Source organism: Bubalus bubalis, chromosome 15, assembly GCF_019923935.1.
Source record: "Bubalus bubalis isolate 160015118507 breed Murrah chromosome 15, NDDB_SH_1, whole genome shotgun sequence".
Lineage (NCBI taxonomy): Eukaryota > Metazoa > Chordata > Mammalia > Artiodactyla > Bovidae > Bubalus > Bubalus bubalis.
Genome location: NC_059171.1, coordinates 78,428,910 through 78,442,475, shown reverse-complemented (window position 1 = coordinate 78,442,475; position 13,566 = coordinate 78,428,910). Strand labels below are relative to the sequence as shown.

General features: G+C 53.7%; 1 protein-coding gene across 6 annotated transcripts in view; it reads left to right on the top strand.

Moving 5' to 3' along the window:
- The window catches only part of TRAPPC9 (trafficking protein particle complex subunit 9), a 388,230-nt gene extending 383,405 nt beyond the window's left edge, over positions 1 to 4,825 (top strand). For 4 of the 6 annotated variants that reach the window (XM_025264824.3, XM_025264825.3, XM_025264823.3 and 1 more), the window contains 2 exons: positions 3,126 to 3,346; positions 4,010 to 4,825. In XM_025264824.3, coding sequence (XP_025120609.3) covers positions 3,126 to 3,346; positions 4,010 to 4,177 — 389 coding nt within the window. In that variant the 3' untranslated portion in view covers positions 4,178 to 4,825. Of the gene's footprint in view, positions 1 to 3,125; positions 3,347 to 4,009 lie in introns of those variants that run through there. The other 2 variants (XM_025264826.3, XM_044928870.2) reach the window with 1 other exon arrangement.
- The last annotated feature ends 8,741 nt before the right edge of the window (positions 4,826 to 13,566 follow it).

Here is a 13,566-nt window from a genome sequence, read left to right as displayed (position 1 = left end):
GGGGTCTAAAACTGGCCCCACCTGGGGAAGCAGAGCTCTTCCCACCCCTCCTGGGAGAGAGGGGAAGCCGAGGCAGAAAGACCTGGCCCCCGCCCCTGGGTGGCAGACCCTCCGTCGGGGCCCTGGCAGCCCCGTCTCCTCTCTACACCTCAGCACCCCTGCTCAAAACCCGTGGAAACCACGCCTGTGTCCTGTCCCCTCTGCCCTCCAGGAGCCTGTGAGGCTGCTGGGGGAGGCTTCTTGGCCTTGGGTGAGGATCTGGATGGGGGGGCGGGGGGACAACGTCGTGCTCACTCTGCCTCCAGGTGTAGCCTTGGGGTGCAGGCAGCTCCCCCACCCTCCGTGCACTCTCCCCGCATGAACCCCGCCCCGCGTCCCCACAGTGGAAGCCCTTGGCTGGCACTGGCCAGCTGCTTTTCTCCCTGTGCCTCCCTCATCGGAGTGGGCCCCGCAGGCCCTTCCCTCCTCTCGCCTTCTATTTATAGCCGTGTTCCTGCCAGAGCCTGGCGACGTGCTGTAGCATAAACGCAGCAGCCGCTTCGGGAGGGATCCTGGGCCGGATAGAATGAAGTCCGTGATGCTGGCTGGTATTAAAAGTGAAGGAGAAGCGGGCTGGGGGCGGCGGGAGGAGATGGACTGCGGCCCGATTAATGCTGCAAGGGAAGAGGCTAATCTGCTCCTAGGAGGTTTCTTACAACATGAGCTGCTCCTGCACGAGGAATCTCCTCCACAAAAGCCTGGTGTGCGAGTCAGGATCAGAGCTGGGAGGCAGCAGCTTGGTTCTGAGGTCCCCTCTGTGGGACACTCAAGGGGCTGGCCCAGTGTCTTTGAGCTCCATGGGGGCCCAAGGGTCCTTTGAGCCCCTTGAGAGGGATTTGAGCCTCTTGAGAGTCCCTTGGACTGTAAGGAGATCCAACCAGTCCATCCTAAAGGAAATCAGTCCTGAATATTCATTGGAAGGACTGATGCTGAAGCTGAAGCTCCAATACCTGATACGAAGAACTGACTCATTTGAAAAGACCCTGGTGCTGGGAAAAATTGAAGGCGGGAGGAGAAGGGGACGACAGAGGATGAGATGGTTGGATGGCATCACTGACTCAATGGACATGGGTTTGGGTGGACTCTGGGAGTTGGTAATGGACAGGGAGGCCTGGCGTGCTTCCATCCATGCGGTCACAAAGAGTCAGACATGACTGAGCGACTAAACTGAGCTGAACTGACCCCAGCCCCAAAGCCCACTCATCCACTCTCTGATTCATCCATTGATTTGGTCAACAAAGATGAAATAGAAGGGCGCCTTCCCAGCCCAGGTGCTGGGGCAAGAAGAGAGGAACACAGATGGTGAAGAAAGGTGGGCAAACAAGGGAACTTGAGAGAAGATGCCGAGGGCCAGGAGATGCAGTGTGAGGGAGTGCTGGGCAGGACGGTGCTGTGCTGCGCGGATAGAAGCCGCCTCTCCCAGGGGGGCCCAGGTGCAGAGGCCCCAGGGCCGGGCCAGGCTGGGCCTGTAGGACCGGGGTGGAGAGGCAGTGTGATTGGAAACACAGGGAGGGGGGAACCTGGCTTAGGGCCGAGCAGGGCCCTGGAGACCAGTGTCAGTGGCCACCCTGTGGTCAAAGCTCCCTTTTATTCTGAGTGTCTTCCGCCTCCCCGGGCTCTCTCCTGCCCCTCCTGCCCTTACAAGGACCTCGGAGATGATGACATCGGGCCGCCCGGATGCTCCGAGCCACTCGGCTCCTCAGGGTCCTTGCCACGTTGGGGAGCAGCCTGCTCAGGCTCCAGGGGGTAGGGCATGGACATCTCTGGGGGTGTCACTCTGTCTTCCACACCCCCACTTGGGTGGCACAGGCCCAGGTTCTGGGGGTCTCTCAGGAAGAAGGCTGAGTTCTGTGTGTCCCACCCACCGCTCCCAAGGAACCCCCAGGTCGAGGTCTCTGGTGCATGGCTCCCCCACAGCCTGAGGGTCAGGAGACAGGCCTCCAGGCCGGGACACCCCTCCTGACCTCTCTGGGGGGCCCCCTCCCTGGGGCTGGGACCCTCCGAGTTCTGCATGGGGCCCGCCGGCAGGTAGGCTGTGGTCTGCAGCCCTCCTGCACACAGCGGCCCAGGAGAGGCTGGCAGGACTGGGTCCCGGGCGCTCTGTCCATTGCGTCGGCGCCGCGCTGGCTCACCTGCCCCCATCCGCATTCATCGCCAGCCGAGGTGAGGAAGGCCCTGGAAGAGCTGTATGAATGCCAATTGTCCCTGTGGGCTGGGGATTAAAGCCAGTCCGGGACCTGGCCCGCCCGCACAGTCTCCGCTGCCCAGGGTGGATGTGGGCACCAGTGATAAGATCTGGCAGGGTGGCCATGCGCCCCAGCCCCCCTGCTTTCGGGTTTCTGGTTCTCGCAAAACCTCTGTGAAGTAGACTTTCCTCTTATCTCCTAAAGAAGAGGACACTGGGGCCCAGGGAGGGCAAGTGGGAGGACTCGGGAGAAGCTGCTCAGCTCCTCCCTCCTCTGCCTGTTTTCAGGACACTCGTCCCTCTGACCTCCCAGCTTGTGCCTTGTGCCCAGGCCAGAGAGCAGTCCTCTGGCCGGCCTGCTCGGGGGTCACAGCATGGCCTCTCCCGTCTGCCTGCCCGACCCCCCCACCCCATGCAGCCCCTTGTTCCCTGTCCCCTGCCCGACAGTGCTCAGCCTGCTCCGTGACCCCCAGGCCTCCCCCCAGCTGCCGTCATGTCTCCCTGGTGCCCCTAGGGCCAGCCCAGCCCTCACGGGGGCCTCTAGGCAGGTCACCCTGCAGGTGACTCCATAAAGGCCCACCTGGCCTGGCCCCTGCCTGGTCCTTGGCCTGCACGTGGTCCCTTCCAGGTCCAAGTCCCTCTCCTGGCTGCTTGCCACCTGAAGGAGCCCCTGGGGGTCAGGGCCAGAGCTTAGCTCTTCTAGCCAGGGGCATCTAGGAGGCCCCCCTGGGACCCCCCAGCCTGCAGGTCAGGAGAGCAGGCTCTGGGCCCTGCAGGTGTCCCGCCCCCAGTCTGGCACAGCGTGGGCGGCAGCCGTGGCGGGTGGAGGAACCCGTGAACAGGGGAGACAGGCAGGTGGGCGGACGGGGCCCTGATGCTCTGGCTCCCTGTTTCCCTGCAGACGTGCTGGTGGACGGACAGCCCTGTGACTGCCAGGCGGCAGCCTGCCGGGTGGGCGACCCGGTGCGCCTGGAGGTGCGGCTGACCAACCGGAGCCTGCGCAGCGTGGGCCCCTTTGCCCTCAGCGTGGTGCCCTTCCAGGACCACCAGAACGGCGTGCACAGCTATGACCTGCGCCACGCCGTGTCCTTCGTGGGCTCCGGCACCTTCTACCTGGACAAGGTGCGTGGGGCCCTCCCCCGGGGCGGCAGACGCAGAGGCTCCGCATCGACCCTCGTCCACCTGACTCTCCCGGAGACCCCAGACAGTTCACGCCTCCATACTCGAGTCCCGGGAGCAGAGCCACGATGGCGAGGCGGGGCTGTTGAGGAGCTGGGGTGGGGCATCCAGGGCACCATTGGCCTGCCCTCTGTGGGCAGCTCCCCCTTGCTCAGCGGTCACTGTGCCCAGAGGAGCAGATGAGGTCATGAGGCACGGTCCTCCCGCTCCACTCACCGGTGGACATGCACCTTTGGCCCCAAACACTCCCCAGCTTACTGACCCCCAGACAGCCCAGGGAGGGAAGCACTGTCAGCTCCTTCCCGGGACAGGAGCTGAGGTGCAGAGAGGTTCAGGGACTTGCTGGGGGCAGCACCGCAGGGAAGCCCAGGAGGGTCGCGGAGCCAGGCCTGGGGGCCCTCCCCCACCCCCACACCCGGTTGGCCCCGGGTCTCCCTGGGCTTTGGGCCCCGCGGCTCCCGGTCGGCCCCGGGTCTCCCCGGGCTTCAGGGGCCCCGTGGCTCCCGGTGGCCCCGGGTCTCCCTGGGCTTTGGGCCTGTGGCTCCCGGTCGGCCCCGGGCTTTGGGCCCCATGGCTCCTGGCTCTCACCTCCACCTCCTCTCTCAGGTTCAGCCGTCGGGCCAGGCGGCCTGCCTCGGGGCGCTCCTCTTCCTCTACACGGGCGACTTCTTCCTCCACATCCGGTTCCACGAGGACGGCCCCAGCAAGGAGCTGCCCCCGTCCTGGTTCTGCCTGCCCAGCGTGCACGTGCGCGCCCTGGAGGCGCAAGCCTGAGCGCCCCGCCCCGTCCTGGGTCCCTGATCCTGCAGGGAGAGACGACCAGAGGCCCCCCTCCCCGGGGATGGGGCCACGGCCGCTGCCATGATGCCCATCCCCTCCTCCCAGCCACCCGGCCCCCAGCCCGCAGCCCCCACATCTGCCTGCCGCATCCTCTCTGGGACTCGCAGGGCCCCTGCACTCAGCAGCCTCGCCCCTTCCCACCCTGCCCGTCGGGGCCCCCCTGCGAGCTGGGGCTAAGGCAGATGCTGACCCAGACCCCAGAGTGTGGCCCATCCACCCAGCCCAGGCCTGGGGTCCCTGCACCTGTTCCCGTGACCTGGGGTTCACAACCCAGCCGGTAGGAAGAGAAGGCAAGCGTGAGGGAGAGACCCTTTCCGGGCGGGTCTGGGGAGCCTCCCCCAGCCCCCTTGGCCCTTGGAATCCCCCGAGGGCTGGCTTTTCTCCTGGGGACCTCGAGGCAGCAGAGCTGGGAGAGACGGCACCGTGGGTGACACCGGGAGTTTCCCGCTGCCCCCGGGGAGTGGACACCCCTGCGTCAGCTTTTCTGGGCCCTGGGCTGGTTCCAGGCCGGGCTCGGGGGCGTGGCCTGTGTGTGTCTGTGTATCGGTGAGAGATTCTCCAATAAAGGGCCTGCCTTGCTTCTCTGCTGGTCACCTGCATCCTTGCCTCTGCTTGTCCAGTGCGGTCAGGCGGCTGCCCCCCCAGCTCGTCAGTCCCCAGCTCAGGTAGGGATTCCTGCAACCCCCCACGGCACATGTGGCCAGTGGCCAGCAGGGTTGGAGCCATGTCTGTCTGTCCCTGTGAACCCCAGCCCCTCCCTAAGCATGTTCTCGTCTCTCTGTAAACACCGTCTCGAGTCCCGACACTGTGGCCCCCAGCCCCCAGGATGGCTCTGGCCTCCCCAGCCTTTCACTTCCTCTCCTGAGATACACACAGCTTCCCTGGTGGCTCAGCTGGTAGAGAATCCACCTGCAATGCGGGAGACCTGGTTCAATCCCTGGATTGGGAAGATCCCCTGGAGAAGGGAAAGGCTACCCACTCCAGTATTCGGGCCTGGAGAATTCCATGGATTGTATAGTCCATGGGGTCACAAAGAGTCCGACAGGACTGAGCGGACTCAGCACACACCTGAAATACACACACACTTGGGAAGGTGTTTGGGGGTGACACTGGCCTCCAGAAGTTGAGGTGAAGCTTGGAGGTGGGTGTCATGTAACCAGCCTTGGACCCACCCCGCCCTGTGATGGTTGCCTTCACCTACTCCCCCTCACAGCTCCCGGGGTCACCCAGCGCCTCCACCCTGGGCACCCGCCCCCCACCTGCAGCCCTCACTCCAGGCGGGCTCCAAGCCCCTACCCCCGCCCAGGCACCCTCAGACAGGCCTTGTCCAGCAAACTGCCCGTCCTGGGCAGTGTCCTGGGGCCCAAGAGAGGGTGAGGGTCCCAAGGCACAGAGTAGGGCTGGGGAGAAGCCAGAGGTGTCTGAGGCTCCCAGGTCTCCCCGTTTCCTCACGGCAGCAGGGCCATGGCTGACCCACTCATGGAGCAGAGCGGGAGGTGCAGGGAGCAGGCCGTCGTGGGCCTGGGGCATGAGGCCGCTGGAAGCCCCGAGATTTCAGAGATGGGCACCCCTTCACGGGGACTGGTGCACCCTGGTTAGAAAACCTCTCAAGCAGAGCTGCAGGCTCAGGGCAGCAGAGAGCTCCTGGGCCCACCTCCACGGGCTGCACGTGTCTCCTGGTCAGCGCCTCCAAGAGCCAGACGTGGCGGGGACCCGGCCCTGCTGGGCAGTCCCCGAACACTCTGGGCCCCTGGGCACTGCCTCACGTAGATGGGGAGACTGATACACACACACTTGGGAAGGTGTTTGGGGTGACACTGGCCTCCAGAAGTCGAGGTGAAGCTTGGAGGTGGGAGTCCTGTAACCAGCCTTGGATCCACCCCCCGTGACAGTTGCCTTCGTCTACTCCGGGGGGATGGAGCTCAGGGCCACGGGTGGCCTGAGCCGGGTCTCAGTCTCTGTCTCTCCGGCAGGGTCACCAGTGGAGAAGGCGGGAACTCGCAGCTCTATCTCAGGGCCTAAGCCCGCACCTCATGGGCCAGGCTGCCCCTGGTGGTTTTGCAGGCGGCTTGTCACCTGCCGGGAGCTGGGTTGAGGGTGGGTGTCCTGTCTTACCCTAAGCAGGGCTGAGCTGCCCTGCGGTGGCAGGGAGGGAGCATTGGTGCAAACGCAGAGCCGCCGCGAGGCCCGTGGCGCCCGTTCCCCCCACTCCCCCAGCCTCCACCCTCTTGGGCTTTGCTTTTCCTGAGGCCTGCCCAGGGCACGCAGCTGGCTACTTGTACAGGCCGGCCCAGGGAGGGGCTTCGCTTGAGGGCCCCGGGACACACAAGCGCGTCTGGGAGGTGGGGGACCCCCAAGGGGGAATGAGGGGTCAGGGCAGGGACAAGCCAGCACAGAAGGACCTGCGGGTCCCCAGGGCTGACATCCCCAAGGAGCCTGGGGGCAGTGAGAAGGCGGCCTCCGCCCCGGCCTGCCCCCAGCGGCACGAGCTGGCCAGTGTGTGTCCATCCCGCAGGGGGTCATCCCTGAACACCACCCGTCCTCAGTCGTGAACAGATCAGACACGGGCCTTGGGAGCCCTGGGGGCACTGGGAACTCCAGGGAACCTTGGGGGCCAAGAGTGGGGGCTTGCCACGCACATTTTCCAGGATCAGCTGAGTGTGACGTAGTAGACACTGGGTCTCTGCCCTCAGCCTCCGATATAGCTCTTTCACCCTCTTGGAATTTCTTGGGTGACAGGAGCAACTTTTGTTCTGAAGAGGTTGCTCTGGGTGGGCTCCTGGGCGGCTTCAGCATGGTCACAAGAAAGGCCTAGTGAGACCAGAAACTTGGACCTTCCTGTCCCACCCCCACTGTCCAGGAGAGGAGAAGGGGCTAGAGGGTAAGTTAATTGATCAAGCCTGCAAGATGGAGCCCTCTTAGAACGACCTCCACAGCGGGTATGGAGGGCTTCCTGGTCGGTGAACACGTCCATGAGCCAGAGGCCGTCCATGTCAGCTCCACAGGGACAGAAGTGCCTGCACCTGGAACCCTCCCAGACCTCGCCCTGGGCGCCTCCTCATCTGTATCCTTTGTAATGTCACTTACAATCAACTGGTCGACATAAGTTACGTGTTTTCCTCAATTCTATGAGCTGTTCTAGCAAACTGTCAAACCTGAGGAGGGTCATGGGAACCGCGAGTGTTTTCTAGTTTCCCAAACAAATACAGCAGTTATCAGAGAAGTTACCGGATGCTCCAAGAGAGAAGTCGCAAGGCTTCCTGGAGGAGTGGGTGCTGTAACGAACCCAGGCACCCCGAAGGGTGACCTAGCTGAGGCCTGTGTCGCGAATGCCTCCCACGGTGGAGGAGGTGAACTGAGTCGAGCCCGAGGGCAGCCCTGCATGGACCGTGAATATCTGGAGCTGCGTCGTGGGGCCAGCAGGAGCCAGGGAAGCGTGTAGAGCAGGCGGGGGCCGTTTGTGTGGCTGGGGCGTTCCAGCTGTGTGGCCGAGGCAGCAGACCCAGGTGCTGCCGTCTGGACGATGCGTCCTGGTTCTCAGGTCCCAGACCGCCGGCTCCCAGGCCCTGCAGTGCTACATCTTCTGTGTCTGGACCCCTCCTCCCTCTGAGGGCCAGAGGCGGCTAAGCCAGGAACAGCCCGTGTCCTTTTCATCCCACCAGCTGAGCCGGCTTGGCCTTGCCCTCCTGACATTTGGTTCCTTCAGGCAGGACAGGCCAGCAACGACCCTAAAATCACCCCACCGTCAGACTCTGTCATCCGAAATTCACCGAGCAGAGTCTGGGTCCACGGGAAGATGCCCCAGGTACTGAACTCTGACTCAGCCATTTGTCAACTCGTGACCTCAGACACGTCACTTTGGACTCGATTTTTTTTTCCATCTGAATAAATGGAGATGAAAATACTTATTTCATGGGAACTTTCATGTTAAGAGTTTTGTTTGATCTCCAACCTTTCTACACCTGAGAGCAACTCCTCGTGAATATTGGTTCCCACTTTGCTCCCCTCCCGTTGCCTGCATGTCCTCCCGTCCACACCTTGGCGTGTGCCTGGAATCGCAGAGCTGAGCACGTGAGTTCACTGTCTTCCACTAGGCCTCTGCATGGGTTCATTGATGAAGTGAAGTGAGAGAACACGAGGCAGGTGTTTCTAATGCAGGTGCTCACCTGGGAAAGGGGCTCCCTGCAAAGGAGTGAGCTCCACGACTGTGTGGTCCAGTGAAAGCTGCAAGTGTGGGTGGTTTCACACAATGCAGTCGTTGGATGAGGTCTCTGAGGTCTGAAGAGCCAGCCTGGTCCCAGTAAGCAGGAAGAGGCTGAGCTATGCCTGTCAACCCCTGGTTCCTGGGGCCTCTGAACAGTGACTTAAGGGATTAAGACAAATGATAGGGAAAGATCAAAAGCGGGTGTCACCATGATGGAGCAGAGGCCCAGACCAAGCTCCTATTGAAAACAACTGAAAACGGTGGTAATTGTGTAAAAACACGTTTGCGAGTGCACCCACAAGCTGGCAGGAAAGTAAGAGATACTCAGCCTGGTACCTGTGTGTAGGCAGAATCCAAAAAGGCTAGCGATGAACTGATGCCAACTTTCATTTGGAGGGTTTTGCCAAAGCAGGAGCATCAGTTTTTGCAGCCTCATGAAACAGGAAGGAGGAAGACAAACCCCAGAGCCCACCAGGCAAGAAATCTAATAGAAGACCACTCCCCAGTAATTTGGGAGCCCTACCAAACTCAGAGAATGGAAATGAAACTGTCCTGACTCAACCCATTGATTCCATCCCAAATTGGCCCTCCAAGGCACAGTCCTGGAAAGCCACCCCCAAACTTCAAGTTGTTCATTAATTTGAAAATGATCCTAGATATATACACACATCAGACATCTTACAGAAGAGAATGTATCCTTTCTGGAGGAATCTACTCTTGTCCCAAATCTCCGAGGATTTCTACAAGGAACATGAATAATTCAGAGTTATAAAAGAAAGAAAGTCATTAAATATACAAGGAAACAATGCATCATGTGTGAGCGCCAGAAGAAATAAAAGCAGCAAACTCAGGCCTGAGGAGGGATAGGATATTGGATTTATCAGACACAGGCTACCAAATAAGTATGCTTTATATGTTACGAGAAATGAAAAAGAAGATTATAATGGGTCTAGAACATCATAAAATAATAATCAAATGGACCACCTCCTATACTTGAAAAAGAGAGCTGAAATTAAATACTTAACGAATAGGTTGGAGAGTATATTAAACCCAGCTTGGGGCAGAGCTAGTAAATGAAAGAGCTGAAGACGTTATAAGTGCAGCCCAGAAAGACCAAAAAATATGAAAGAGACTTAAGGAAGCACAGCAGACAGAGTGAGACACCTTCATATACATCTAATCAAGTTCCTAGAGAAGTGGGTGCAGAGGACGAAGAAAAGTCAGTATTTGAAAGCATAACGACTGAGAACTTCTCAGAACTGATAAGGACACAAGTCCACATGTGCAACAAGCCCAATAAATTCCAAGTTGCATAACATTTTAAAGACATAATAGACATATAATAATACAGTTTCAAAGACCAGATGCAAAGGGATGATTTAAAAGGAGCTAGAAAGACAAAGACAAATTGCCTTCAGAGAAGTGGCAATTTGATTGACAACTGAGATCTCATCAGCAAAAACAAAGTCCAGAAGTCAGTGGTATAGAGAATGAGAATGCGCTGAGTGGTACAAGTATTTTTCAACAGGTGAAATGATTATACTTTCAACAAAAATAGGGTTTTCCACCACTGAAACCTCACAACAGGAATTCTGAAGAATGAATCTCAAGCAGAAAGAAACTGATGCCAGATAGAAAGTCAGAAACACAAGAAAGAAGGAACAACGGATTGAGGGGCACACATGTGGATAAATCTAAATCAGACATTCACTGTATGATAATAATTAAAACAATTGACATGTTTAGAAAAATAACAGATTTTGGTAAGGGGATGATTGGAATCAATGTTTTCTAAAAACTGCTTTAATTTCAATTATAAAGATTCAGGAGGAGGATAAAGATGTTGAGTAACATAGACTTAGGCTTTGGTGCTGGGTTTATGGAAGTTTCAATTTCTGGGATCAGCATTAAGAGAATGAGAAATAGTACGAACAACTTCTAAACAAGTTTCTCCAAAAAAATTGAATAAGGAAAACTAATTATTCAATCAAAAAGAAGAAGGAAAAGAAAAAGGACCAAAGAGATAAATAGAAATGACAGAACAAATAAAATGGCAATCATAATGATACTACTTCCCCCATATTACAGTTGAAAAACATGGGGCACAGAGCAATAAAGTAACACCTAGAAGTGGTTATAAAATAAGTTATAGAAGTAAAGCATATCAGTACTTAGAATAAATTAAACTAAATATCCCAGATAAAAGACTAGATATAAAACCCACAAATTCATGTTTATGATGTTTGCAAGAGACACTAAAACATAAGGATATAGTAGGTTGGAATAAAATATTGGAAAAAATGTACCAGCAAAAATCCTAATAAACTGTGAGTCTAAAGTAAAAAAAAAAAAGTACTTCAAGTGATAAAAATAATATCATGATGACAAAAGTAATAACATCAGGACACCTATAATAACTCCAGTTATGTGTGCAACCAATAACACAACTTTAAATCCACAAAGAAAACCAGGTAGAACTGCAAGGAGACACGGACAAATCTCACAGTAACTCAAGGACGGAGAAGACAGAAATCGTTAAAGATGTAAAGGATTTGTAAAACTCCATCATTCAATTTGATTTAATGCATTTACACTGAATACTCAGCAGCCTAGAAAAATATATCAAGCACATGCAAGATTTGCTTTATGGCCGTGTAAATAGTTGAATCAAGATTGCCGGGAGAAGAATCAGCAACCTCAGACATGTAAATGGTACCACTCTAATGGCAGAAAATGAAGAACTAAAGAGTCTCTTGATGAGGCTGAAAGAGGAGAGTGAAAAAGCTGGCTTAAAAGTCAACATTCAGAAAACGAAGGGCAGGGAAGCCTGGCATGTTGCAGCCCAGGGGGTCGCAAAGAGCTGAACACAACAACTGAACGGTAACACATAGTTGAAGGACTGTTACCATAGAGATGCATCATCTGAACCCAGTATACCTAAGTTAGAAATATATCACCAAAGGATAATTATAAAGCGCTCATGTAGTTGAAATTTAGTAAATACCTCTAGATACCTCAGAGTTGAGAGAAGAAATCGCCATGGAAAGTAGGAGATACTGAAATTGAACAGCAACAAAAGTATATCAGAACTTGTGTGACGCAGATAAATCAGTATTTAGAGGAATGTTTTATAAACTTAAACACTTATATTCAAAAGAGAAAAGTGTGAAAGTTAATGAACAAAGCACCGTCTCTAGGAGCTAAAAGAGATGGCAGAGGAGATCAAAGAAAATAGAAGAATATAATAAAGATAAGATCATAAGTTAATAAAATAAGAACGAGAGCCACAATAGCAAAAAGCCAAAGGTGGTTTCTTGAAAAGGCTAATAAAATTGAGAAAACTCTGAGTAGATTAATAAAGAAAAAAGAAAAGGCACAAATAGCCACATTACAAATAAAGAGGGACCATCAGATCTTACAGACAACAATAGAATATTGTTGAGGAATAAGAGGAAATTATGGTGACATTCATAACAATAAGCTTGAAAGTGTAAATGAAATATAAAATTTCTAATAAATATAATACAAATTAAAATCTCTGGTAATAAATAGGATGAATAATCCTAAAACCATTAAAGAAATCAAATCCATTGTTAAAAATCTTAAAAACTTTTCAAAAATAAAATTCCAGGTCCAGATGGTTTTTACCAGTGAATTCTAATTCAAGGAACAAAAAACTCCAATGGTACACAAAATATTTATGAACATGGCAAAAGATGGTAAAGCACTCAGATATATTTTATGAGGCTGGTATAACCTTGCTATCAAAATCTAACAAATACAGCATAAGAAAAGAAAATTTTAGGCTAAATCCTACATCAATGTAGATGCAAAAATTTGAATCTAAATGTTAGCAAACAGATTCAGTAACGTGTAAAAGAAGACCACGATCAAGCTGTATTCATCCAGAGAATGCAAGGTTGGTTTTACATTGGAAAAGATATTAATGAATCCACCACACTAGTAAATTAAAGAAGAAAAAGCATATAATTCTTACAGACATGGGGAAAGTCTTTGATAAGAGTCAACATCCTTTTATGACTTTTAAAAAAACCAACCCCCCCCCAAAAAAGCCTCTTAGTAATCTAGGTCTAGAAGAGTTTCTTTAACCTAATAAAAGGATATCTATAAAGAATATATAGAGAGCAAACATTATTCTTAATGTTGAAATGTAGGCACTCTCTTTAAGATGGAGAACACAACAAGGGGTCTCATTATCCCCACTTTCATTCAACATTGTATAACCAGTCCATGCCAACACGGAAACTTAGGAGAGCAAATAAAAGGCATAAGAGCTGGAAACAAAGAAACAAAACTGTCATTATTTGCACATTTTATCATCAGTTATACTTAAAAGTTCCGTCTAGTCAAGGCTATGGTTTTTCCAGAGGTCATGTATGGATGTGAGAGTTGGACTGTGAAGAAGGCTGAGCACCAAAGAATTGATGCTTTTGAACTGTGGTGCTGGAGAAGACTCTTGCAAGTCACTTGGACTGCAAGGAGATCCAACCAGTCCATTCTGAAGGAGGTCAGCCCTGGGATTTCTTTGGAAGGAATGATGCTAAAGCTGAAACTCCAGTACTTTGGCCATCTCATGCGAAGAGTTGACTCATTGGAAAAGACCCTGATGCTGAGAGGGATTGGGTGCAGGAGGAGAACGGGACGACAGAGGATGAGATGGCTGGATGGCATCACCGACTCAATGGACATGGGTTTGTGTAAACTCTGGGAGTTGGTGATGGACAGGGAGGCCTGGCGTGCTGCGATTCATGAGGTCACAAAGAGTCAGACACGACTGAGCGACTGAACTGAACTGATTCTTAAATCCTAGAGAATCTTCAGGTTTATTAGAATTAATAAGTGCTTAGCAATGTTGGGGCTTCCCTGGTGGCTCAGAGGGTAAAGTGTCTGCCTGCAGTGCAGGAGACCTGGGTTCGATCCCTGGGTTGGGAAGATCCCCTGGAGAAGGAAATGGCAACCCACTCCAGTATTCTTACCTGGAAAATCCCATGGACAGAGGAACCTGGTGGGTGTGTGTAGTCCATGGATCACCAAGAGTTGGACACAACTGAACGACTTCACTTTCACTTTCTTTAGCAATGTTGTTGGATACAAAATC